Consider the following 27,999-nt stretch of genomic DNA (forward strand, 5'->3'; position numbering starts at 1 on the left):
GTAGTACAGAATGCGACAGATATCCCATCATCTGCTACCACCCACTTCTTTCAGACTTCTTCCTGCTGTGTGGAACCAAATCTCCCTACCCGTTAGCTCAGACTCCTCACTGTACTCCAAACAATCTGAATTTTTCTCCATGTATTAACTTTCCCCTGTGACATTTCCTTCCATTATTTAGTTTATCACTATTTATTTGAACACCTACTATATGCAATGTGGGCAATGTGCTGTAGATAATGTAAAATTTGAGTTTCTATTTAAACCTTACCCTGCAAGATCCTTTTTCCCATTAAGCCTTTCTTGACTACATCAGCCAATACCACACAGTTTACATTCCTTTACCATAACACATGCAACTGCCCACCTATTTAAGACACAAGTGCTGCTATACAGCATTCTGTTATGTGTTTTTTGGTTGAATTTTTGCTTTCCTGATCTGACTGGATATATAAACTCAAGAGTAAGAGCATTTTTTTTTAAACTTCCCCATGACCTCCAAAACCTTGCAAAAGACTAGGCATAGAAGCATTTAGACTTTTTTTAAGTGCTTAAGCAGAAGTAAGTGACTCAAACTTCAGGAAGTAGCTGCGAGGACACGGTGGCAGGAAATGACAGAGAACCTGAACACGGAACTGAAGCAGCAGCTCATTTTCTTGCTCTGAAGAGGCAACAGCCAGAGAGGGAGCCAAGGGTGGACTGAGGAGCTGGGAGCCCCGAGCAGCGCTCACACTGTTGAAGGTGGGTCCTCTGAGCAGTGGGAAACTAAGGGAGCACCGGGCGAGGGCTGAGGTGAGAGGAGCTACCTGGCTCTTGGTCCTTCTGAGAGAGAGAAAGTCACTGCCAGTAAGCTTTTCACCTTTTATGGCCAGAAGGCCTGGGTGGGAGTGGTTGTGGATAATGAGCATCTGGGAAAAGAAATGGAAGTGGTGTCCTGAAAACAAGGGAACATGATTCGAAACCATCATTCCAAGACCCCTGGTTGACAGTTTACAGCCCTCTCTTAAAGCCGGTTGCTCTGAGGCACTGAGTGGGAGGAGGACTACAGGATGTGAAGACAAAAAGTCTCTGCTCTCGGACAGCCTATGATTTATCAGGGAGCCACAATCCACATAAAGGGCATTATAACAGATCAGAAAGTAGATGCTCATGTACACCAGTGCTGAGAACCAGGTGCTGATGGAGGTAGATGGCATGATGGTGCGAATAGGGCTAGCTTCTGTGACTGCATGATCACAGAATGCCAGAGATGGAGGGGACTTGATAGATTAGCTAGGTTAGCCTCTTTGCTTATTTTTTCATTAGGGAAAAATGAGCTGACATTCAATGATTTACGAAATTGTTGAAGTTAATTTTTGTAAATTCCTGATACCTGGTGGATAAGTACAATACATACTCTGTGTTGATTCCCTTGCCCATGTTCCTACAGGGGCTTAGTAACAGAGCGGGGTGATCTTCGGACTCCCTGTCCATCTATTTTACTGAAGGCAGCCAATGATGAGACCCTAGACCAATGGTTCTCAACCTTCCTAATGCTGCAATCTTTTAATATAGTTGGGGGTCACCTCTTGTTGTGGTGACCCCCAACCATAAAATTGTTTTCGTTGCTACTTCATAAGTGTAATTTTGCTACTGTTATGAATCATAATGTAAATATCTATATTCTCTAATCGTCTTAGGCGACCCCTGGAAGACAGTCGTTTGACCCCCCACAGGTTGAGAACCGCTGCCCTAGACGGAACTTGAAGTTCTGAGCACCATGTCTCACCAAGTCACTCTCCGGTTTCCCACCTCTAGATAGTATGTCTGGGTGTCCCTATTGTTGGCCAGTAGCTCAAAGATATTCAGTTGTCTCTGTATCAGAAACTTTATTTTAAAAATACACGATGAAGGGAGATTTAGGGGAAAGTCAGGCCGAGGCCTCAGAGGAAGAGCAGGAAAGAACAGGATCATCAGTTTTCATCGCTTCCTTATCACTCACAAATATTTCAGAAATGTCTCCTCTCCAGTTTTTTTTGTGTGTGAAGTTCTTTTGTTGCAGAGCAGCCCGGGAGCCAGGACCTAGGTCTTGTGTCCCTGCCCTCCGCCCCCATCCATAACTGTTGCCCCACAGGGGAAGATGGAGCTGGTCTCAACAATGACTCATCCCACAGTATGCTGACTTAGTCAATACTTCTCCAGTGTCTTCTTTGCATCTCTAACCAATCTGCCACAAACTTTCCTTGGGCTGGCTGCTGGGGCATTTTTCAAAGATCAGGAACTTTCAAGGGGAAAGAGAAACCAGAGAGTCTGAAAGCCCCGACAAAGGCACTGCGGAGTCCTAGGAGTGTTGTAAGAGGGACTCCTTTAAGAAACAGTGAAGAGCATGGGGAAAAGACCCCAGTGGGATGAGGAGTCTGAGCAGGGAAGGATGGACAGGGGTCACCAGCCAGCGAGGGGTATCAGGGTTAAGAAGTCTCAGCAGCCGTCAGCGCAGGTGAGCATTGCCTGTTTCCTCTTTCCACCAAGATCCAGAGCAACTGTGCAGCTCCTCTTCGCGCACAATTGGCAGGGCCAGTGGAAACACCGGGGATGCCCAGCAGAATAACAATTTGGCACCCCTTCAAACTGGTGTTCTCTAAATAGTTCTTTATCATTTATTTAGTTAATGAAAATCTAATAACATCTACTGTTCAAATGAGGAATGTATTACATGCAATGTTGAGTCAGTTATCTTCTTTTGAAATGTAATTGAATTGTTTTTAAAAATGGAAGAATAAGCGATTTATTCCCAACAAATAATAATTCCTGTGCATTAATCAGTGTAGGAAAATCAGCCCTGCTGACCTCATGCCGCTGTTCGGTGGCTAGTCTGAATAGAGATGGAACAGCACTTGCAGCGGGGGTTGGAAAATTGCTTAATAGAGTTAAACAGGTTATAGAGTGGAGTGCAGAGATGTTCACTAATCAAGAGATGGACCAGTATATGTTTTGATAGCTTTAGAAAAAGTACATGTGGAAACCTGAGTGAAATGGTGCAATAATTCTACCGATGCTCTAGCACCCCTCAATTGATTACCACTTCAAGCCACTGCCTGGCTGGTCTCTTGGCAAATGAATGATCTCGGCAGTTTTGACACCGAGGTTATTTAGTGTTACCTACACCATAATGACTTCTCTCCTGACTCAGGGGTGCCCAGGCCATGATAGTTTAAAAAAAAACATACAAGTTTATCTCAAATTTTAAAAAAACATACAAAACACCTAGAAGTATTTTTCTAAAACTCTTATCCCTGTTGCCTCAGCTTCTATTATCTTTTAACAAAAAAAATGGCAAGAAACATTGAGCTGCTATATCATTGACTTCAGTATTCTTATTTTCCCATCTCTTGATTTTCCCCCTAATTATTTCCATCCTCTGTCTCCCTCAGATGTGGAAGTCTATAGTAGGGCATGATGTGTCTGTTTCCGTGGAGACTCAAGGTGATGACTGGGACACAGACCCTGACTTTGTGGTGAGTTTGGAAATAGCTTTGCTTGGATAATGAAAAGTAGAGGGAAGGCATTTAGGCCATTCTGTAACCTTTCAAGGGGCTTAGAAGAAGGACAGTCTGGGGCTGAGATAGACCGCACGGTGGAACTTAGTAGTAGGGCAGTTGGCTGTAATGAGTGGACTGTGTATAAAACTGATGTTGAGAATGGAAGAAGACAGGTGAGAAGGTGATAGGAGTTTGACTTTGTGATTGATGGGTTATGACAGGCTATGCTAAGGGAGCAGGTTAACCTGGGTCTCCTTTGGCCTATGAGCCAGGATTTGGGCTGGACATTTGTAGTTTGGGGGATTGAGAAGTCATAGGAGACCTAAAGGAGAAAGGGTGAGGGATGCAGTAGGAAAAGGGTTTCAGAGCTCACCAGTTTAATTTAACATGGGGGCTAGGATGTGTACACAGAGAAGCATCTGACTGAAGGAAGCAGCAGATGCAGGGGACACAGCGGTCATGTGTGTCAGCTGCATGGCCTCTCTCATTGTGGCACATCTCTTGCCATCTCTTATTGCTGAGTGCTGTCTTTTGCAGAATGACATCTCTGAGAAGGAGCAGCGGTGGGGAGCCAAGACCATCGAGGGCTCTGGACGCACAGAACATATCAAGTAGGTGCCAAATGGACTAGGGAGTGCAAAGGGGACGTGGGAAGAGCCCAAGGAAAACTCAGTCTCAGGGAGAAAGAAAAGACAGAAGGAAGTTTGTGTCCGTGAGTCCTTGTGGTTTTTTTTTCCTTGAGTCTGTCCTTGTGTACCTATGTGTGTGTCATTTTATAATTTTATTTAATATATTTCCTCTTATTCTCCCCCAACCCTATTATTTCTATTTTATTTCTAACAACTAGCTGATTCCCCAAGTAAATCTATTATAAGGAGTTCAGAAAGAAGTGGCTCAATTGTTGAAGTTTTGTCACACTATTATCTATCTATCTATCCAAATATATGTGTGTATAGGGTAATTTCAGATGAGCCAAGGTGGATTTAATAAGATATCAAGGTAAAAAAAACAAACAAACTTAGAATAAATATTGTAAACATAGGAAATCAGGTTACACATCTAGTCTGAATGAGTTTTTTTAAATAAAAATTTGTATTTGATTACTTGATAGAAGTTGGAAACTATGATAGGTGATATGAAAAAATATGTCCCTTGGAAAACCTGCTGAGTAAAACTATTTTAGTGATGGTGTTTAGGAGTCGTAAAGATTATGACCCAATATTTTACAAAAACAAAACAAAACAAAATAAAATAAACACACACACAATTCTGATACCATAAGAGAGAAGTTATTTACAGACATAACTAAGGGTTTCTGTGAGATATATTTTATATTTGGATTGAGAGATTCCATCTTCTATTCCCTGGATTATTCAGAGTAACAAGGGCTGTCTGCTTTGGAAAATATCAAAATGTCATATATTAGTAGCAAGGTAGACACAATGAACCGTATAACAGGAGCAAAATAAGAAGTAAAAATTGACAACTACATACAAAGCAGCAAAAGGAATACAGCTCTAAGCTCCATTTTAACTCCCTCCTCCAACTGTAACAACAGTGTTTTTACTTCTTTTCCCCCTAAATTTAAAAAATGTCAGGGGAAAGCCACACTATGAAAACTTGGCACATCTATACTAATAAAAAAGTAATATGCTAATTGGATGGGACATCTTCTGGATGTCCTTTGGTGGCAGGGGCCAAGATAGAGGCAGTTAGGGGCAATCAGGCCAGCGAGGGTAGGGGGGAGTTAGGGGTGATTAGGTTGGCAGGGGAGCAGTTATGGGTGATCAGGCTGGCAGAGGAGGGAAGTTAGGGGTGATCAGGCTGGCAGGGAAGCAGTTAAGGGAATCAATCCAGCAAGAAGAGGCAGTTAGGGGCAATCAGGCAGGCAAGCAGGCAAGTGGCTAGGAGCCAGCAGTCCCAGATTGCTAGAGGGATGCCTGACTGCCGATTTAGGCTAGAGGAATTGGGCCTAAATTGACAGTCAGACATCTCCTGAGAGGTCCTGGATTGGATAGGGTGCAGGCTGGGCTGAGAGACACCCCTGTCTCCCAGTGCACCAATTTCATTCACCGGGCCTCTAGTTTTTATATAATTTGATAATATTGAATTCTGTATATTGTTGTTTAATCAGACATAAATGGTTTATCATAAGTAATTATAATGAATATTATTCTTAAACCAAGCAATTCTGGCAGCAATTGAAGAGATGTAAAAAAAAATGGATCAGAGTCATGCAGAAAGCTTCTTTATGCCCTCTGTAGGCTGAACAGTCCCCCTCTCCTCCCCCACCCCCCAAAGTACCCCTTTTCTTTTCTGGGTAAAGGCCACTCAGCCCTGGTATCCTGAGAACTGTTAAGATTAGGATCCAAACTCTCCTTGTACCTTCCACCCAGTGCCTGTCTCATGCGTAATAGGAGCAGAACATTTTAAGGAAGACTCCTAATCCCTGCCCTGATCTTATGGAAAGAGCTTGAGTTCGGATTCCCAGCTCTGCCATTACCAGCAATGTGGATTTAGACATTAACCTCTCTGAATCTCAGCTTATTTGTTTATCAGATGGGGATAACAATAGCTACTCTGAAGAATTCAATGGATTAACATATATCCATGTCTAGAGCAGTACTTGGCACCTCTTAGCAGCTCAATAACGTTATTTCTCTTTTCTGTTAATATAGAATGGTTTAATCAGACAGACGTTCTTTCTAAAAACCCAACATAAACATGTAAACAGATGACAGTCTTCCTTCCTCCTAAGTGGTGTTTATGCAGACTGTTGTGTTTCACAATCCAGCACATACATAATGCTGACTGGGAGGACTAGGGAGTGCAAAGGGGAATGTGGGAAGAGCCCACATTTGTGCAGTTGTAAAATTTGGTGACCCTACATGTTCCCTTATTAGCTTCACTGGATCTGCATAAGGTAGAATAAATAGTGGCGACATTTATACAAAACCTACTCCCCTCCAATTTACCCAGGCTACCAAGGTGTAAAAGCCCAGTCTCTGCTAGTGACTAGGCAAGTGACCTTGGACAAGTCACTTCTCAGATTCTTGGTTTTCCCATTGGGATAAAAAAAAAAAAGTCCTCTAGAGGACCTCCCGGTAATAAGTCCTTTAAGATTCTCTATGGTTAGTGTGGGCTAAGCCAATCTTTAAGATCAGATTGGAGTCAATAAGGTTCTTGGGAAAGAGGGGGAAGTTGGAGAGGAGAACACTAGCTACAGAGCTGAGATGACTCAAAGCAGGAAAAGGAAGTGATTGTGGTAAGGACTAATCGTACTACCTCCCCCCACACCACGATCTTTCTTTTTTAGGTCTGCCTAAAATAAATGTAGCTCGGGGAGTGTTTGGTAATTTGGTGAATAGGTCAAGTAACCATCCCTCCCTCCTCTATTGTACAAGTCCTGGGCCAGGCAGCTCCAAGCAGCCTAATGTTTCCTAGGAGTTGCTGGTTTTCAAGGGCTATTGCCCCTTTTCTCCGTCTTCTTCTTGCCACTCTTGCCCACTCATGCTTGTATGCCTATTTATAGTCAATAGACCTCATAGACTGTCCTGGTAAACACTGATCTGCTTCTTATCACTACAGATCAGTTTTGCCCATCTTAGAATTTCATGTAATGAGAATAATATAGAACTTATTTTGTGTCTCTTTTCTTTCACTCAATATAATGTTTTTGAGGTCTATCCATAGTCTTGTGTATATCAGTCTGTTGTGCTTTATTATTGCCAAGTAGTACTCAATTGTATGGATATACCACAATTTGTTTTATTTGTTACCCTGTTGGTGGACATTTAGGTTGTTGACAGTTTAGGGCTATGACAAATAAAGCTGTCATGAACGTTTGGGTTTAGATCTTTTTGATGACATATACTTTTATTTCTCTTGAGCAATACCTATCAGCAGAATTGCTGATTCATATGTTAAGTGTGTGTTTAAAGCAACTAACAAATTATTTTCTGATAGCACCTTTGCAATTTTTCATTCCTACCAATACTGCATGGTTGTTAAGAGTTTCACATTCTTATCTACACTCATGTGCCTAGGTGATAATTTGAATTTGAATTTTTCTGATGATTAATTTTATTGAGCTTCTTTTTATGTGCCATTCATGTATCTTCATATCTTCCTTTTGATGTCTGTTCAAATCTTTTCTTCACTTTCAAAGAGGGTTGTTTTTATTCTGATTGAGTTTTAATAGTTATTTATATATTCTAAATACAAGTATCAATATTTTGTGAGATATGTGTTGTGCAAATATTTAGCTCAGAGTATAATTCACTTTTTCATTTTATTAATGGCATCTTTTGAAGATCAGAAGTTATTCTGGTAGAGTCTAAATCATAAATTTGCCTGGTTAATTCTCTATGTGCCTAAGACATTTTTGCCTACCTCAAAGTTGTGAAAATTTTCTTCTAAAATATTTATAATTTTAGCTTTTACATTTAAGTCTATGACCAAATTAGTTTTTGTATACAGTGTGAGGCAAAGATTAAGGTTTATTTTTGCATATGGATAGTTCATTATTCCAACACCATTAAAAAACTATTCTTTCCTCATTGATTTTCCTGGCATCTTTGGCCATATACATGCAGGTCTATTTCTAGATTATATATATATATATATATATATATATATATATATATATATATATATATGCCTTCCCTGTCCCATACAATACTGATTATTGTATTGACAGGTCATAAAATCAAATAGTCCTCCAATTTTCCTCTCCTTTAGAATAATAATAATTTTACTATTCCAGGACTTTACATTTCCACATACATTTTAGAGTAAGCTTATCAATTCTTACAAATATGCCTGAGGTGTTTTGATTGGGATTGCATTGAACCTGTAGATCATTTTGGAAAGAACTGACATATTGAGTTTTCCAATTCATGAATGTGAGCTATCTCTCCATTTATTTAAGTCTTTAATTTTTTCAGAAATGTTTTTGTGTGTTCAGGTCTTGTATATGTTTTGTTAAATTTATGCTAAAATGTTTTATGTTATTTCATGTGATGGTAAGTTGCATTTACTTTTAACTTTTAATTTCCAATGTCTGTGGCTAGTATGTATGTCTAAATAAAATTGATTTTGATAGTTACCTTGTATCCTGTGACCTTGCCAAATGGACTTAATGGTTCTAGTAGCACCCTTTTTCAGTAGATTCTTTAGGATGTTCTACATCTGTGATTATATTGTTTGTGAATATAATTTTATAGTCTGAGTTACTCATCTTTGTGCTTTAACTTTTTAATAAAAGCAAGATCTGTTCCTTTTCTTAGCTCATTTTTGAGGCCCTAAATTTCACTGGTTCCCATAAATTTCATTGCTTTATCAATTCCAAGGTATTTTAAAACTTAAAATAGGCATCTGAGAGTTAATGTGTCAAAAGTTTCATAAGTAATGCCCCTGAGCACATTGAATTCTAATTTTTTGTTTTCTTCTCTACTACTTCCACCTGACCACAATCTCTGTACATTAATCATCTTGGTGTCCTCGGGGCCTAACAGTGTCTCACACTCAAAATTTTAATTAAAATTTAACTAATATTTATTAAATGAAGGAATGATATAACTAATACCTACTTAAAGTGGCTTCAGCTATATTCTAAAGAATTTGATAATCTGGTCTTCTTTGACCCCATCATTTTCATTTAAATTATATTGTCTGTTGGCATGATCCTCTGAGTAGCCTTGCTGTCATCCATTAGGTGATATATATGAATCTCATTTTTTAATTCCTTTTAAAAACTTTTTTCAACCATAATATCATTATGACCCATGCAGCAATCATTGGACTCATTAAAACATTGCAGACTTTTCCCATTTAAAAGTAATATTTAGCTCCATTTTCTTTGTTCTTCATCTGAGTAGTTTGGTTGGGAAGTATCAGTCGTTTACGTGTTCTTGGAACCAATGTTTGACATAGACATTTCTAAAGTGTTGGTGTTGTTGAGCTAGCAACACAGGATCTCTGCCTTCGCTGCTGCCAGAGGGTTTAGGGCAGGCACGGGAACAGAGGGTTCTTCCAGCGCTTAGTTTAATTTCATCTGGCTCAAAGCCAGCTTTCTAAAATTAACCGTGACTGAAACTGAGCAGGCTTTTCAAAAAGACTTTTGATGGCCTTATACTACAAGGCCACCAGATGGATCTATTCTTCCACGAGAGAGGAGACTCTGCTGTGAAATGGCCACTGTACTGGTGGTAACCAATGCATTCTGGTTTTCCTGAGTGATTGACGTTCCAGTGACATCACTAGGTCAATTCCCTAAGAGTTCATTTCTTGCTGTAGGAAGTCAGTTATTTTATTTAGGGTTCTCTTGCCTAAATGTTTCTAAGAATCCCCAGGGGCCTTTAGATGTGTCCAAGTATCAGTCCTGATGGTCACGTATTGGTGCTAGTGCTGAGCTACTACCTCATATCCCCAGACCAAATAGCTATGCAGAGGTGCTCTCTCCCCTATGGTAAAGGTGGAAGTGAAGTAAGGAGAATGCCTCCTTTTGGAGTTACATTCTCTTAGTGATAGAGGTGTCCCAAATCAATGTTATTTGAGCCTCAGTGTTGCAACAATTAGTGATAATAGTGAATTTTACTAGTTTTTATTAGGTTTTTTTGTTTGTTTGTTTTCTTATGAATTATCAGATTTAGGAATGAGGGTGAAGGACATTTGTTTCTTACAAGAAAATACAAAAAATGCTTAATATGTAGATAAATTTCCCAATGCTACATTTTCATAACCATATTTTTAAATGACTTCCTAGATGCTATTGAAAGATAATAATGCAATTTAATTAAATATTCTTCAGTTACTGCCATATAATTTATTTGTGGTTTCTTGCTTTACTACATACAATGTTTCAGTGAATATCATGAGACATTAAACATTTCCATATTTAAAATTATTTCCTTAAGGTAGACTTTCAAGACTAGATTGTATGGGTAAACCTTACATGAATATTTTTGTGCTTCTTAAGATAGAGTACCTAATTGCTAGAAAGTGAATTAATTCAGAGAGGAAAATAATTCCCCAGCTGCTAGAATATAGATATCGATTCCTGGTCAAGGGCATGAACTTGGATTGCAGGTTTGATGCCCAGTCCCAGTCAGGGCATATGTGGAAGGCAACCAATCGATGTGTCTCTCTCACATCAATGTTTCTCTCTTTCTCTGCCTTCCCCCCTCCCTTTCACTCTCTCTTAAAATCAATGGAAAAAATATCCTGGGGTAAGGTTTAACAACAACAACAACAACAAAAATTGGACTAAATATCAGCAGGTTATTTAGTGAGCAAAATTACAGACAGAAAAAACTGTTGGCTTATGGAAAGCTTAAATCAGTATGGTATGCAGCCACACTAATCTCTTACTCCCAGACCCAACTCTGGTATACACTGGGAACAGGTTATTGCTAAAAATAAACAGGTCATACCTGAAGATTTCCATTTTTCAGGGAGGAGGGTTTGTTGGCTTCCCTGTGCGATACATGTCTCTGTCATGTGGTTACTTTCAGCATCCACCAGCTGAGGAACAAAGTGTCGGAGGAGCATGATACTCTCAAGAAGAAGGAGTTGGAATCCGGGCCCAAAGCATCCCATGGCTATGGAGGTCGGTTTGGTGTAGAAAGAGACCGAATGGACAAGGTGAGCTGAAAGGGAGATATTTGCATTTTTTTTTTAAAAAAGATTCATTCATTATGTTGTTTCACTTGTTATTTGTATTTTTCCCCCCCTGTATAACACATAAATTGTAGACAGCAAAAAGTGGAAGCCAAGAATTGAGAAGGGCTGGCCATTGTAGGACCAGCTACACTGTAACTCCTAGCCTGAGGGGACAGGGAACACAAGTCAAGCAGGGAAAAATATGTTTCAAAATAAAGTACTACTTTTAAATATTTGTGTTTTATATCTATATTGCAACTTCTCTTATTATTTTCTTTACTGTACATTTAGTGTTGTTATGTATATATTATATGTAATATGATGTGCACATAGGTGTGAATTTATCTAAGAGAAGCCCTCAAATATGAATAGTTTTTATTTTATCAATTAGATGCTGTAAATTTGTGATAAAAGGATGCATATATATTGAATCATATTTGCCATTGATTTTCCAAACTTCAAAGGTAGAGATATATTTCTATAAGAAACAAGCTTTACTTTCGAAGAGAAAAAAATCCAATGAAAGCCTTTAGTTCACCTTTAAGAGGTGTTTTGCTTTGTCATTGTGTGAAGTGCAGCATAGGCATTGTATTCTCCCATGAAATTCCTAACAAAAAAGCAGTCATTTATTCCTAAATTCAACAAGCAAAATTGACCTACACAGGTGTATTGCAACAATAAGTTCCCAGGAGCTTATATAGGGCAGTTCTTTACGGCAGTCTTTACTGATGTTGCTTATCCCAGCATGGGATTGGAAATATAGGGAGAAGGAGAAGAAATTTCTAATTAGAAATTTCTAATTTCTTTAGTTGAGACTCTGCAATGCCTCAATATTTGGTTTGAAGTATTACTCAGTTTCAAAATTATTAAAGCACTCTATATAATAAAAGCTTAATATGCTAAGTGTCCGGTTGTCTGGTCGGCTGTTCAACCAATCAAAGTATAATATGCTAATGATATGCTAAGGCTACTTAACAACTCACTATGACATGCACTGACCACCAGGGGGCAGATAGTTGACCAGTAGGTTAGCTTGCTGCTAGGGTCCAGTCGATCAGGACTGAGTGAGATGGGCTGGACATGCCCTGGAGCCCTCCCATGGTCCCTCCCCGGCTGGCCAACTTCCCACATCCCTCCCTGGCCCCATGCAGGAGCTGCCCCCTCATGGTTAGTGCACTCCCATAGGAGGAGTGGTGCTTAGCCAGAAGCCGGGCTCATGGCTGGCGAGTGCAGTGGTGGTGACAGGAGCCTCTCTTGCCTCAGCTGCAGGTGAGCGGTAAGGAGCGAGGGGTCCCAGACTTTGAGAGACCAGACTGCAAGAGGGATGTCTAACTGCCAGCTTAGGTGTAATCACCCCCACCCTGAGAACATTCCCCCAACTCCAGAAACATCCCCCTCCCCCCAGGAACATCCCCCAAGGGGTCCAGGACTGTTAGAGGGCATAGGCTGGGCTGAACATCCCCCGCCCCCCTGCACAATTTTCGTGCACCACACCTCTAGTCCATATATAAATATTAGAAGATACCTAACTTTTAGGACCAAATAGAAAATAAAACATTTAATGGAGTAAAAAGCATAGGGGAATAGAAAAGATTTAAGTGACATGCAATCTTGGACTAATCTCAGTATTATCTATTAGCCTCCTTTGGTAAAGAGTCAGTCATTGCTAAATATTATGGCTCAGGTGACATTTTTGAATTTTATGCTCAAACAGGAGAAAAGATTTAAAACAAAAGCACCAGGCTGTTTATGTGAATATTCAATCCTGACTTAGGCATCCAGTCAGTCTCCTTTGGTCTCTCCCCAGTAACCGCCCTCAATTCCGTTTTGATTTACAAAGCCTTTGTTTTAGCTCTCTTTTTGCTTCCGGTTTAACCACAGCTCTGTCTTCCTAGTCTCTATCCTTCTGGTTCCCAGCCTGTTCTACAGGAGTTTCCTGAATGATGGCATCTGGATGGTGTTAGAGAAGAATCAGGGTGTGTGAGGCTCCAGAAGTCACCTTGCTCTCCATCCTTGTCATCCTTGGTGCCACTAGCAGAGGCTACAAGTCTGACCCAGAATGGAATTTCCTAGATTCTTACATCCCAGCCCATCTCTGTGTCATTTTGTTTCTTATCGTCATTTTTATCTTATCACTCATTCTGCCCTTGATTTTTCTCAGAGTGCTGTGGGCCATGAGTATGTTGCCGAGGTGGAGAGGCACTCTTCTCAGACTGATGCTGCCAGAGGTTTTGGAGGCAAATACGGAGTTGAGAAGGACAGGGCAGACAAGGTAAGTAACTGTTCTCTCCGCGCACATCCAACTAGATCCTGTGGGACTTACCAACACTTCCCCTTGAATGTGGGTCTGTGGGTCTTCTGTGAGAAACAGGGCAGTGGACTCGAGGGGGGTCCAGCACGAGGTCAGCTCCTGTGACCTCCCTCAGCAAGTTCCTTGGTGCCGCTGTTGGAGGCCACACACTGAGCTGAAAGGCAGTAATTTAAGTGAGATAAGAATTCTCAAATTTTGTTGGAATAAGGAAACCCTCAAACCACTGATTTTTGTTACACCTTGTATACATGAAGAGAGAAGAGGAAAGTTCCAAAGCTCCTCTTTTTGTCAAACCTAAACACCTTATAAATACAGGGTGTCCCCCCCCCAAAATGTATACACACTTGAACAACTGATAACTCACTTAATTTTGAAACTGAACTGTATGTTAGTAAATACTGACTGTATAATCGTTCAAAATGTGTATGCATTTTGGGGGACACCCTGTATACCTATGCCTTTCAGGGAAATAGAGATGTCAGCTTAAATGTTATTACCTTGGCAGCAAATAATCAATTAAAAAATAATCAAGTGAAACAACGAATTAGGGTTACCATGTCTTTAGAAGGTAAAGGTTACTTTTAAGAAGACGTAGCACCAAATCGCTGAAGTCCTGGTGCTTAAAGATTGCTTTGTACAAAACAAATTAAAAAAAAAAAAAAAGTAGTTTTAAAGAGAGGAAAAAAAGGACAGTATGATTACAGATGACAGAGTAGTCACAAGAGTGCAGTTGATAACTCATTGATGTTGTCAGTTTCACTCCTTAGCAGATCAGATTCCTTGGTCTTGCACTGTGGTGGGTTCAGAATAGTGTTTCCCCTGTGGCTACACCAAGAAGACATCTCCTCAAAGCTAGCGGAGATTCCCTTTTAGCCTTCAGTTTGTTTACTTGGTGGGCCCGAATCCTTAAAGCTAAGTGTTAGATGTTATTTTACTGTAGGTGGAGAAAACACCAGAAAAGTTAAAAGCATACTATAAAGGAAAGAAAATATGCAGAGGGCGCTATTTTAAGGCAGTAATGGAATATAGGGCATGTCATGGTCTCCTCTAATCAGGTTGGAGTTTTTCTTCCATCTTGGCCTCTTCCTAACATTTCATTTTTCATCTTGTGCCTCACCGCCACAAATTGAATCCCCTAAACAATCAGTGTGTCATGTAAATTAAGTAGTAATACATACTATTAGCTCTAAGATGCAAAATCTAGACTCAGAGGCCCATAGTTACTGAACCATGATGTTAGTTGTTGGTCAATACTTATTTACTTACTAGAGGACCAATGCACAAAATTAGTGCAAGGGTAGGCCTTCCTTTCCCCAGCTGCTGGCAGCTGGCCCCAGCTCCTGCTCACAGCTGCCTTGGCCTGGCACTGCCTGCATCCACTGACACCCCTGCTTCCTTCTGCATTGATCGCTGTGCCGGCTGGTGCCCTGGGCCTCCCTCTGCAAGGCAATCATGCAATCAAGCAATGCCCCCCCCCCCCCCCCCCCCCGCCAAACCAATCGCATCACACCCACCTTGGTGACCTGGCACCAGTTTGCCTCCTAGTGTGGTCATCCTGACGGCCATTCAGTCAATGTGCATATAACACTTTTATTATTATAGACATCCAGTCCCAGGAGCAGCTAGGATCCAGACTCTCCTGATTGCCTCTCATCCCACCAAAATCCATATCTCTGTGTAAGGAAAGAAAAGAGGCACAGCATAATTAATTAGAAATAGGATGCTACCTATTCTATAGTGCTTTATAGTTTTCAAAGCACTATTATCTCATTTTACTGTCATGAGAGTTAGGAAGAAAAGCACTAATTTACTGAGTAACCCAGTGAAAACACTTGCCATACCTTGCCCCATTTAGTTCTTACAATATCCCAGAAGAAGAGGGATGATTTCATCCATTTTACAATTGAGGCTAATGAAACAGGTATATCTATTTTCATTTTATATTTGAAGAGACTGAGGCTCAATTATGAAAGGACATGTGTAAAGTTCAACTCTAAGTAGAGGAGGTGGGATTTGAATCTAGAACTGCCTGTGACCAGAGTCCATGCTCACTGATTTGTAGCACGCTGCCTCTACACCAGTATGTCAGTACTATTTCTACATTAAACCCCCATACACAGGCGTGAGCCCCTATAAATGCACCTCTGGGCTGAGCTGGGAGCAAAGGTAAGTGAGAGAGGGGAAGCAATGTCAGCTCGGACTCTAACCAATTCTCTCTCCTTTTCTTTGTAGTCAGCAGTTGGCTTTGATTACAAAGGAGAAGTGGAGAAACACACATCTCAGAAAGGCAAGGACCCTGCTATTTTGCTCAGACTTCAAATACTATAGCTGTCATCAACTCCTTTTTCGTTCCAAAACTCAATTCCTATTTCATTTATTTTAAAATTGAACTGTGTACTTGCTTCTTCCCTTCTCCTATACCACTTTCTATGAGATTGATCAAGTTTTATTTAGTCCCTCCCTTTTCCCCTAATGGGTTAAAAATAAGGTATTCTACTTGTTTATTTTAGGAGGTTATTCTTAAATTGTAACATGCATCTCTGACTTAAATTTAAACATTATATCTTCATGTATAATATAAGATATATAGAATATTTTAATCACATCCTTTTTACATTCTACATTCTTTGTACCAGCTGGACAATTACCTGGGATATTGGTTCTGTGTGTTGATAAACCCCATAAAATTGAGTCATGATTATTACCTAGTAAATTCTTATTTAAATTGACCCACATATTTACCAATTCCCACCTCATCATTATTTGCTGTATTTCATTGTTTCCTCCTGGCTTCTTATAATTTCTTCTTGCTAAAGTACGCCCTTTGATAATTCTTTCAGTGAGTCTATGAAGGAACTCTCAGGTTTTCTCTTAAAAAATCTTTCATTTTCTTCTTCTCTTCATTATTATTTTCCATTCATCACTTTGCAGATATTATTTCATTATCTCTGGTATCTCTCATGTCATCATTTCTTTGTAAATAATATGTCTTATCTCTGTCTCCTTAAATTTTATTTTATGAAAGGTTTTTTTTTGTCTTTGATATTCTGAAATATTATAAGAAATATGTCTAGGTGTTGGATCTATTTTTATTATTTTACATGAGACATCAGTTCCTTCAACCTGCAAAGTACTCATTATGGAAAGTTCCCAGGCTTTTTAAAAATTTAATAAATCTTTATTGTTCAGATTATTACAATTGTTTCTCTCCCCCCCTCCCCCCGTAGCTCCCCTCCACCTGGTTCCTACCCCACCCTCTGCCTTTAACCCCCCCCCCCGCCCCATTTTCCTCATCTATAGGTCTACAATTTTTGACCAGTCGCTTCCCGTACCCCCCATACAGACACCCCTTCCCCCTGAGAATTATCAATCCATTTCCATTATATGCCCCTGATTCTATTATATTCACCAGTTTATTCTGTTCATCAGATTTTTTATTCACTTGATTTTTAGATTCACTTGTTGATAGATATGTACTTGTTGCTCATAATTTTTATCTTTATCCTTTTCTTCTTCTTCCTCATATTAAAGAATACCTTTCAACATTGCATACAATACTGGTTTGGTGGTGATGAACTCCTTTAGCTTTTTCTTATCTGTGAATCTCTTTATATGACCTTCAATTCTGAATGATAGCTTTGCTGGGTAGAGTACTCTTGGTTGTAGGTTCTTGTTATTCATCACTTTGAATATTTCTTGCCACTCCCATTGGCCTGCATAGTTTCTGTTGAGAAATCAGCTGACAGTCGTATGGGTGCTCCCTAGTAGGTAATTAATTGTGTTTCTCTTGTTGCTTTTAATATTCTCTCTTTGTCTTTTGCTCTTGGCATTTTAATTATGATGTGTCTCTGTGTGGTCCTCTTTGGATTCCTTTTGTTTGGGGTTCTCTGTGCTTCCTGGACTTGTAAGTCTATTTCTTTCACCAGGTAGGGGTAAGTTTTTGGTCATTATTTCTTTCAATAGGCCTTCAATATCCTGCTCTCTCTCTTCTTTTGGCATCGCAAAAATCCGGATGTTGGTATGCTTGAAGTTGTCCCAGAGGCTCCTTACACTATCTTCATATTTTCTCTTTGCTTTTCTGGTTGGGTGTTTTTTGCTTCTTTGTATTTCAAATCTTTGACTTGATTCTTGCTATCCTCTTGTCTGCTGTTAGATCTTTGTATATTATTATTATTATTATTATTATTTTAAAATATATTTTATTGAATTTTTACAGAGAGGAAGAGATAGAGATAAAGAGTTAGAAACATCTACAAGCTCCCTCTTGCACACCCCCTACTGGGAATGTGCCTGCAACCAAGGTACATGCCCTTAACCGGAATCAAACCAGGGACCTTTCAGTCTGCAGGCCAAAGCTCTATCCACTGAGCCAAACCAGTTTCAACCTCTCTATATTATTTTTTATTTTTATTTTTTATTTTTTTAAAGCAAGCAATTAGCTGTCTTTATTTTACTTATTTATTTATTATTATTTTTTTTACAGAGAGGGAGAGAGAGGGATAGAGAGTTAGAAACATCGATGAGAGAGAGACATCGATCAGTTGCCTCTTGCACAACCCCCACCAGGGATGTGCCCGCAACCAAGGTACATGCCCTTGACCTGAATCGAACCTGGGACCTTTCAGTCTGCAGGCCGAAGCTCTATCCACTGAGCCAAACCAGTTTCGGCTCTCTAAGTTATTTTTCATTTCAGTCAGTGTATGCTTAATTTCTAGTTGGTCCTTTTTCATAAACTTGAGGGTCTCACTAAATTTATCAGCCTTTTCTAGAAAATTCTTGAAAAACCTTATAACCGTGGTTTTGAACTCTATATCCAGTCATTTGCTTTCCTCCATTTCTTTCATTTGTGACATGGTTCTTTGTCTCAGCATTTTGGCTGCTTCCCTGAATTGATAGAGTGGTTTTGTGTGCTAGGTGTCCTATAGGGCCCAGTGGCCTCCGTACCTCTACCTTCCACAGCTCCTGTAAGTCTTAGTGTGTTTTTCTCTTTCCTTCTAGTTATAGAATTTCCACTCAGCCAGCCTTCCTGTGGTTCTGGATGATGTCTGTTTTGTCTTTTAGTTTTAGTTTTGAAATTATTGTGTGAGGCATCAGTTTAGGTGTTTACCTATGCCCCATGTTGGTTTCTCCTCATTTCAGGATTTTGAAACTATGTTTTTGAGAGATATTGGTCTATAGTTTTCTTCCTTGTAATATCTCTGCTGGTTTTGGTATTAGAGTAATGCTGGCCTCTTAGAATGAGTTCGAAATTATTCCCTGTGATTTTATTCTCTGAAAGAGATTGTAGAGAATTGATACATATTTTATCCCTTAAATGTTTTGGAGAATTCACCAATGAACCCATTGGGGCTGATGTTTTCTGTTTGGGAAGATTATTAATTGTTGATTCAATTTCTTTAATAAATATAGACCTACTCATAGCATATGTTTCTTCTTGTATGAGTTTTGGAAGATTGTGTCTTTCCAAGAATTGTTCTATTTCATCTAGATTTTCAAATTCATGGGCAGAGAGTTGTTCATATTATTCTTTTATTATCCTTTTAATTTCCATGGGATCTGTAGAGATGTCCCCTCTACATTTGTGATCTTATTAATTTGTATCCCCCCCTTTTTTTTATTAGCATGCCTAGAGGCTTATTGACCTTTTCAAAGAACCAGCTTTTTTTTATTCATTTTCTCTATTATTTTGCTGTTTTCAATTTTATTTATTTTTTCTCTAATTATTTTTATTTTCTTCAGCTTACTTTGAATTTAATTTGCTCTTATTTTCTAGTTTCCTAAGGTGGAAACTTAGATTATTGAATCTTACTTTTTCTTTCTTCTTTTCTAATATGCATTTAATGCTATAAGTTTTTCCTTAAGGACTGCTTTTACTGCATCTCAAAATTTTTGTTAAGTTGTCTTCTTGATGTCTCTAATTTTTCTTCTCTATTTCCATTTATTTATCTCCTGGTGCTGCATTCTGAGTAACTTCTTTGGATTTATATTAAGTTCACTAATTCTCCCTTCAGCTTGCTTTAGTGATTATTTACACTAACTACTTTTTAAAATATATTTTATTGATTTTTTACAGAGAAGAAGGGAAAGGGAGAGAGAGTTAGAAACATTGATGGGAGAGAAACATCCATCAGCCGCCTCCTGCACACCTCCCACTGGGGATGTGTCCGCAACCATGGTACATGCCCTTGATCGGAATCGAACCTGGGACCCTTCAGTCTGCAGGCCGATGCTCTATCCACTGAGCCAAACTGGTCTCAGCTACACTAACTATTAAGTATTTAACTTTCTTTCAGATATTTTCATTTATGGAAGTTCCCCTTGGTTCTCTTTTAAATCTCCTGATTCTTTTTCCATAACTGTTGCTTTCATTTTTTTTTAAAAAAAATCATTTTTATTGATTTGCAGTTTCATTTATTTATGCATTCATTGGTTGTTTCTTGTATGTGCCCTGACGAAAGAGCAAACCTGCAAACTTGGCATGATCAGGACGACACTCTAACCAACTGACCTACCTGCCTATGGCTTATTGCTTTTATTATGTCTCCCCCCACCCTCCACTTCTTTAAGCTCTTTAATTATTTAAAAAAAATATTTATTGTACAGTTTATTTTATATTGTTATATTATTTGCAGTTCTTGGGAGTGACAATTCTTCTATTTGATTATTTTATTTTCCTCATGATTATTTATTTTGTTGAGAGTTGTGATTTTTTGTGTGAATTTATTTCAGTGGGGGAGAGATATTGGTTTTATGAGAGTTTCATGGGACATGCTTTGATTAAGTTTCCCATACAGAGAAATCTTGCCTTTACTTCTGGCTGAATTGCAGAAGTCTTACTACTAGTAATAATGGACCATTTAAAATATTTTTTCATTATAAATTCAATTTAAATAGATGTAGATCTATTTAGTCTTTCTTTTCTATCTTTTTTTTTTTTTTTTTTTGTCAGTTATGATATACTAGAGGTCCGATGCATGAAATTTGTGCAAGGAGCTTGGCCCTTGCAGTCCCGGCCTCACAGCCCCAGCTTCATCTGTCATCCAGACAGTTGTTTTGCTATCCAGTCTAATTAGCATATTAGCTCTTTATTTTAAAGGATGGTGTTTTCAAGGAAGTTTTGCATTTATCTATGTTGTCAAATTTATTGACATAAATTTATTTACATTCTTTCTAACCTCTGAAATATCTGTAGTAATGTGCACACTTTCATTTCATATTATTAATCTGCCTTTTTCTCTTTTTAATTGATTATTCTTGCTATAAGTTTATCTGTTTCTTTTCTTTTCAAAGAACTAACTTTTCAAAATATATTTTTATTAAATTTATTGGGGTGACATTGGTTAATTAGATTATGTAGGTTCCAAGGGTATATTTCTATGATTCATGATCTGTATATTACACTGTGTGCCCATCACCCAAAAGCAAATCATCTTCCATCACCATATATTTGACCCCCTTTACTACTCCTACCTCCTTTCCCTCTGCTGTCTGTGTCTGTGAGTTTTTGTTTGTTTGAAAAAAACTAACATTTGACTTTTCTCATTTTCTTTATTGTTTACTTGTCTTTAAAATTGCATTAATTTCTGCTTTTATCTTTATTTTTTCTTAATTTTAAAGTGAGTTTAGTTTGTTCTTTTTCTAGCTTCTAAAGGAATAAACTCAGGTAATTGATTTTTAAGTCTTTATTTCCTGTACTAGAGGCCTGATGCATGAAATTTGTGCAAGGGGCTCAGCCCTCACAGCCTTGGCTTCGTCTGGAAGGTTGTCCAGACCGTCATTCTGCTGTTCGGTCTAATTGGCATATTAGCTCTTTATTATTTAGGATGTGAACTTGAAACCATATATAATATTTCTATCCAAATACTGCTTTTGCTGCATTTCACAATGTCATGTGGGTTTAAATTTTTTATTTTCTTTATGATTTCTTCTTTGACCCAGGAGTTATTTAGAAGTGTGTTACTCATGTTCCAAGTATTGGGGGGAATTTTCTAGATAATTTTATTATTAACATCTAATTTAATTCTATTGTGACCAGAGAATATGGCATCTACTATTTCAATCTTTTGATTGTATTAAAAACTTATGCATCAGCATATGATCTAGGTGAATGTACCAAAGTACATTTAAAAATGTATATTTTGCAGCTTGGGTTTATAGTGTTCTATAATTGTCAATTGGGTCTTGTTAGTTGATAATGTAATTTAGACCTATAATTCTAGATTCTTTTGTCTGAATTTCTGTTAATTCATGAGAGAAAGGTGTTAAAATTTTTAATTATTATAATGAATTTGTCTCTTTTTCTTCCCGCTTCTGTCAGTTTTTGCTCCATGAATTTTGATTATGTTAATAAGATTATGCCAGCTTTTATATTCCTGGTGAATTGTTCTTATTATTGTACTAGGGGCCCAGTGCACAGATTTGTGCACCAGTGGGATCCCTTGGCTTGGCCTGTAGGGATTTGGCCAAAATTGGCACTCCAACATCCCCCAAGAGGTCTTGGGTTGTGAAAGGGTGCAGGCCAAGCCAAGGGATCTCACCAGTGCAAGATTGGAGCCAGGGAGGGACTGTGGGAGGGCTTCAGGGTGTGTCCGGCTCTTCTTGCCCCATCCCGATATGACCCCAGCAGCAAGCTAAACTATGGGTTGGAGCGTCTGCCCCCTGGTGGTCAGTGAACATCAGAGTGACTGGTTGAATGGGCAGACACTTAGCATATTAGGCTTTTATTATATAGGATTATCTCTTGTATCTCTTATAATGCATTTTGTCTTCAGGTCTACTTTGCCTCATATTCATAACATCTTTTTGATACTTACTCTTTCTGTGGTATACATTTTCTTAGATAAGTATTAAAATTAATTTCTCAGCTTAGAATTCACATATAAGTAGCATACAATTAGATATTTGTGTTCCATACATTCAGGTGTGAGACTATAGTTTCCAAGTCTCTTAGGTAAATTTCCCCCCTATAGTTTGTTGCTGAACAAACTATAAGACCCCTCACCATTTCCCTGGACAAGTGAATAGAATTTTTCTGAAACTCTTTTATAGCAGTGGGCAGAGACTCACTTCCTGCTCTTCAGCCCTCTATTTATAGAAATCAGACCCTCAGATTCTAGATTCTAAACCTAAGCAATAAGTTTGGGACTTAAAACACCCTTGATTTTTCTGTGCCATCAGCTCATAAGTATCCTCATATCTACTGCTTTGGTTTAGCTATTTGTTTTTGTAGCCAGGATTCTTTTTTTGAGCTTCACTATTAACAACAACAACAACAACAACAACAACAAAATTGTTATATTTTAGCTGACAGTTCTAATTTTTTTATGGGAATAGGAAAAGGCAGACATTTTGTGTAGATATGCCTTCCCCCTCTCCTCTTTCCAGAAGCTTCTCCTTATACTCTTTATACTTTTAATACAAGAAAATTGAAATGATCTTCTCATCTTGGCATGGAAGTAAGAGAGAGAAGATATAAAGAGTGATCAAAAAACTTGCAAAAGATGGTTTAGAACACCTTTTCTCTTTAATTCACCTATATTTGAGCCCTGCTTTCTTCCCAGACCCCAGTCACCCATTCTTCTTGACTTCTCTCTTCAATGGCTCTTTCCTGTGGGCTGAGAGTGGGCTCTTATGACTGCTCCTTCCATTGCAGATTACTCTCATGGCTTTGGTGGCCGTTACGGAGTAGAAAAGGATAAACGGGACAAAGCAGCTCTGGGATACGACTACAAAGGAGAAACAGAGAAACACGAATCCCAGAGAGGTAAGTTGGAACTGGAGAGGAGGGAGGTCACAGAGCACCATAGAGCCTTAGCCCTTCCTTTCTGTTCTTATTCATTTTTAAATGTTTTTATTGACTTTTAGAGAGAGAGAGAAAGGGGGAGAGGGAAAGAAATAGAAACATCTATGAGACAGAAACATCAACATTGATCAGCTGCCTCCTGCACATTCCTACTGGAGATCAAACCTGGAACCCGGGCATATGCCCTGACTGAGAATTGAACTGGTGACCTCTTGGTGCATGAGTTGATGCTCAACCACTGAGCCACACCTGCTGGACCATCTTTCCTTTCTGGAAGCTGACACAGAGGACCTATGTTATAGAGGGGCAGATGTGCAGTGGAGGTGGTGGGTAAAAAATAATGTGTATGTGTGTGAGGGTCAGTGGAGGCAAACCAAAAGTGGTGGAGAGCAAAAGCATAAGATAAGGGACAGGACAGAAAATCGAGGCTTAGGAGAAGGGACCACTGAGAAAAGGATGAAGCAGACAGGATGGTGATGATAGGAGTGTGATTTGGCTATGATTCCTACCAGCCCCTCTGCCTCACAGAGGATAGAGAGGTCTCCTTCCTCGCTGAGATGCCTAGGGGATGGCTAGAGGGTTGTCCCTATCTTCTTCTGTTTCTTCCTTATCATTTCTCCCTTTTCTGTCACTTTGTTCTTTTTATGTTTCCCAATTCTCAGCTTTCTCTCCTCCATTCTCTCCCAACTTTCTTCTTCTTCCAATCCTTTTGCCTCTCTTCCCATCTTTGCCTCTCTCTATCCTCTGATTCTCATACTTTCTCATCCGCTTCTCTGTCTTCTGCTCTTTATCCCTCCCTACTCCCTCTTCGCACCCATTTCCAGCATTTTAACTCCTGTATGACTCTTAGACCTTTCTGTCCTGCAGATTATGCCAAGGGCTTTGGCGGTCAGTATGGAATCCAGAAGGACCGAGTGGATAAGGTAAAGTATCAGAGTATCAATGTCTTGAGAATAGTTTCCCAAACTGCCCTAGAAGTGCATGGAGAAGAGAAACAAAGCTGGAAAAAAAGGTAGAAAAAGCTAGGTGTACTGGGCTGTCCTAGTGCCCTGCACTCCCCATGGACTGCCCTCAGCACCTAATGAGCATGTCTTCTGAAGCCTGAGCTTTAACTGAGGAGAGGGAAGGGAGCCAGAGAGAGACAAAGAGACGGATAAAGATGATGTTTAAAATTTCATGATTGCTTAGCGTTCTTTAACCCATTCTGCAGTCTCTTCCCATTCCTACACCACTTCCTCTTCATGCATTACTCAGAGCATTGCTGGATTCTATGCAACTGGATTTGGAGATGTGAGATTCTAGGTATACTGCACATTAAAAAAGGGAGCTGAGCCCACCAGTTTAGAACTTCTTTTCCCTTTTCTTTGTCACAAAACAACAGTATTAGAATACCCTGTCCAACTGTTGATGATCAAATGGTTAGCATACCTCAGTGGCCTCAATCCCTAATATTGCTTTCTGAGTAGCTACCACTTCTTTACCACCACCACCACCCTCATCCCCCAACACACCTACTGTTCTTCTGCAGAGTGCTGTTGGCTTCAATGAAATGGAAGCCCCAACCACAGCTTATAAGAAGACGACACCCGTAGAGGCTGGTGAGTCTTAATTCCCTTTCTCTATGCCCCTCAGCTGCTTCTCCTTTCTCACTCTCTCTTCCCCCAAGACTGCCTCCTCTATGCCTTAAACTACCTAGATTAGCTGAGGGACACTTGGCCCTTATCCTCCTATTCCCAAATTCTTTCTCCTAGAAAAACTAGGTTAAGAGGATAAAAGACAGATGTCTCTTTTTCCTTGAAATGCTACACTAACACCCCCCTCTCTTGACCCAAGAGAACCCTAATTCTTCTTGCCTATGTCTATAGCTTCTAGTGGAGCCCGTGGACTGAAGGCAAAATTTGAGTCCATGGCTGAGGATAAGAAGAAGAAGGAAGAAGAAGAAAAAGCACAGCAGATGGCCAAGAAGCAACAGGAGAGAAAGGCCCTGGTAAAGATAAGCCACGAGGCTCAGCCTCCTGCAATTACTGTGCAAGAGCCAGCGGTGCCAGCCCCACTGCCTAAGAAAATCTCACAGGTGAGTGCTTGGTGCTCTGGGATCCATATCCAGGACTCCTGCCCAAACAGAAACCTAAAGGTTCCAAATCTTTGGTAGAAAATAAGGCACAGGCTTCCCCTGTGTTAAGCAAATGCTATATAAGTGCTCTCCCTGCCTTCAGGAATATTTCATTCTGTGTTATTGGGCCTCATATAAACTAGATTGTTAGAATGGGCAAGATTTTCACAGTATAACAGAAGCCTGACCAGTATAGCTCAGTGGCTGAGCATCAACCTATGATCTGGGAGGTCATAAGTTTGATTCCCAATTCTGGCACATGCCTGGATTGCGGAAAGACAGGTCACCAGCCATATAGCCAATCATTGCTGCAGGAACTGAGAGGAAAGAGCCATCACTACAGGTTGGAGCCCATTTTGATGGATGAGTTAGATTTGGATTGACAGAGGCAGGAGGGGGTGTTGCAAGTCAGTATAAGACAGAAAATGCAGGCTTGCTTGCTTACTGGAGAGATGCTTCATTCTCCATAGGCCTGGCCTCCAGCAGGGAGTTGCTCTTCGCCAGATCCTGAGCCTGTGAGAACCAGCAGGGGACAACCATTGCCTTCCTTGCCCTCAAGGCAAAAACCTCCAGAGGTAAGCAGAGCCCCAAAGATTCTCTGTCCCTTCCCCATCTCCTCATGTCCTAGGAAGACGGACCATAGAGTATGACCAACCATCCTGGTTTGTCTGGAACTGTCCTGATCTCAATACTGATAGTCCTGCCCAGCTGGTGTGGCTCTTTGGTTGAGTGTTGACCTATGAACCAGGTCATGGTTTGATTCCTAGTCAGGGTACATGCCTTGTTTGCAGGCTGTATCTCCAGTAGGGGGCATGCATGAGGCAGTCAATTTATGATTCTCTCTTATTATTGATGTTTCTATATCTCACTCCCTCTTCTTTCTCTCTGAAATCAAATATATATTATTTGAGTCACTTCTTTTAAGAAGAAAAAAATATATATATATAGTCCTGCATTCTGGGAAACCACCCAGTTCTGGGAAGACTAGGAAAGCTGGTCATCCTACCTGTGGTATTCCCAATAATATGCTTTTGCTTCAATGTTTTCTTGGTCTTCTAAGGAATCTGCTTCCAACTTTCCTTTCCTCACACCTTTTATATTCCCCTCCTATCATATGTATTGAGTGGGTTGGTAGATGTGAAGGTTGAGGAATGAAGAATAGATGAATGACTGTGTATCCTAGGAGAGACTGTTAAATGGAAGTAAGAGTAGAAATGGTAGGATGGTGTTGGGTGTGGTCTTAGCAGTCCTCCATTGGAAGGTTTTGGAGCAGCAGCTCCAGGTGAATTCAAATTACCCTACTCCACGCTGTCTCTTCTCAGGATGACGAGGAGCCCCCAGCTTTGCCCCCCAGGACACTGGAAGGCCTCCAGGTGGAGGAAGAGCCAGTATATGAAGCAGAGCCTATATACGAAGCAGAGCCTGAGCCTGAGCCTGAGCCTGAGCCTGAGCTGGAGCCAGAGCCAGAGCTTGAGAATGACTATGAGGACGTTGCGCATATGGACAGAAATGAGCAAGATGATGAACTAGAAGGGGACTATGAGGATGTGCTGGAACCTGAAGATGCCTCATTTCCCTCCTCTGTGGCTGGTGAGTGGTAGAAGGGAGAATCAGCTCCTAGATTTGGTCAGGTCTTGGGGAGGGTAAAAGGAAGCATTGCCCCATTACCCGGAAGAACCTATTTGTTTTGCATGTTGGTGAGACCATGTTTATGTTTTTGATAATGCAGGATCATCAGGCTGTCCAGCTGGGGCTGGGATCTCAGCTAGAGCCCTGTATGATTACCAAGGAGGTAAGTTGGGAGTGACCTGAGGGGTCTGGTGTCTGAAGGTCCTTGAAACAAGGGAGGGGGATGAATTCTGAGGGGCACAGAAGTGTCTGGATTTGGCATCAAGATGACCAGGGCTATTTCTCTTCCTGAGGTTTAGAGTGGGTACAGGGATAAAGGGATTCCTGTTGGACCACCCTAATATCCTGTCCATTTCCTCTCCAGAGGGAAGTGATGAGATTTCCTTTGATCCAGATGACATCATCACTGACATTGAGATGGTGGACGAGGGCTGGTGGCGAGGACGATGCCACGGTCGCTTTGGACTCTTCCCTGCAAATTACGTCAACCTTCTCCAGTAAACGGCCCACATTGTATTCTGCACTGTGACTTCCCATGATCCAAGTGGCTCTGCCTACACTTCCTCCCATCCTGCTGCAAGTGTCTAATAGGACTGCATGAGTTGCTTGAGATTCAAGATAGATTTTCCTCTCCTTCTCCTTTAGGGTCTGGGGCAGAGATAGCATGAGGTTTACGCTCTCCTTCGGTGTCCTCTCTATCCTGTGTGAGCTCATAGACATTTATCTTGTTGCCCCACCTTCTTCCCCACAAGTATCCCTTCGAACATCTCAAGCTCTGCCTTCTGCTCTTGTGAGCTCTGAGCTTCCTGGTTTGCATACCGAGGAAGGTATGTCTAGATTGCCTGGTTTACCTGGTTGTGCTGTTTGCTTACTTACCTTCCCTGCAGAGATGCCTTTTCTCTGCTCAGTCTTAAAATTGGAAATAAAGTGGGACTATGTTTTACCTCTAGGCTGAAGTGCATAA

General features: G+C 40.1%; 1 protein-coding gene across 1 annotated transcript; it reads left to right on the plus strand.

Moving 5' to 3' along the window:
* The first annotated feature begins 604 nt into the window (after positions 1–604).
* HCLS1 (hematopoietic cell-specific Lyn substrate 1) lies at positions 605–27,984 on the plus strand. Its single transcript, XM_084871663.1, has 14 exons — positions 605–741; positions 3,411–3,494; positions 4,056–4,129; positions 11,033–11,162; positions 13,342–13,452; positions 15,724–15,778; positions 23,144–23,254; positions 24,161–24,216; positions 24,822–24,891; positions 25,159–25,367; positions 25,877–25,981; positions 26,729–26,996; positions 27,136–27,198; positions 27,400–27,984. Exons 2-14 carry the CDS (start codon positions 3,411–3,413, stop codon positions 27,534–27,536), a joined length of 1,473 nt encoding a protein of 490 aa, XP_084727789.1. The 5' UTR covers positions 605–741; the 3' UTR covers positions 27,537–27,984.
* Positions 27,985–27,999: the final 15 nt, after the last annotated feature.

The sequence above is a fragment of the Pipistrellus hanaki genome (assembly GCF_964339955.1).
Source record: "Pipistrellus hanaki genome assembly, chromosome: 2".
NCBI lineage: Eukaryota > Metazoa > Chordata > Mammalia > Chiroptera > Vespertilionidae > Pipistrellus > Pipistrellus hanaki.

What these genes read in the sequence shown, in the direction of transcription:
- HCLS1 (XM_084871663.1), top strand. Translation starts at nt 3,411, where the DNA reads ATGTGGAAGTCTATAGTAGGGCATGATGTGTCTGTTTCCGTGGAGACT. An exon ending in GGACGCACAGAACATATCAA is followed by an intron (nt 4,130 to 11,032) that starts GTAGGTGCCAAA and finishes GGTTACTTTCAG; the next exon opens with CATCCACCAGCTGAGGAACA. An exon ending in ATTTCCCTCCTCTGTGGCTG is followed by an intron (nt 26,997 to 27,135) that starts GTGAGTGGTAGA and finishes TTGATAATGCAG; the next exon opens with GATCATCAGGCTGTCCAGCT.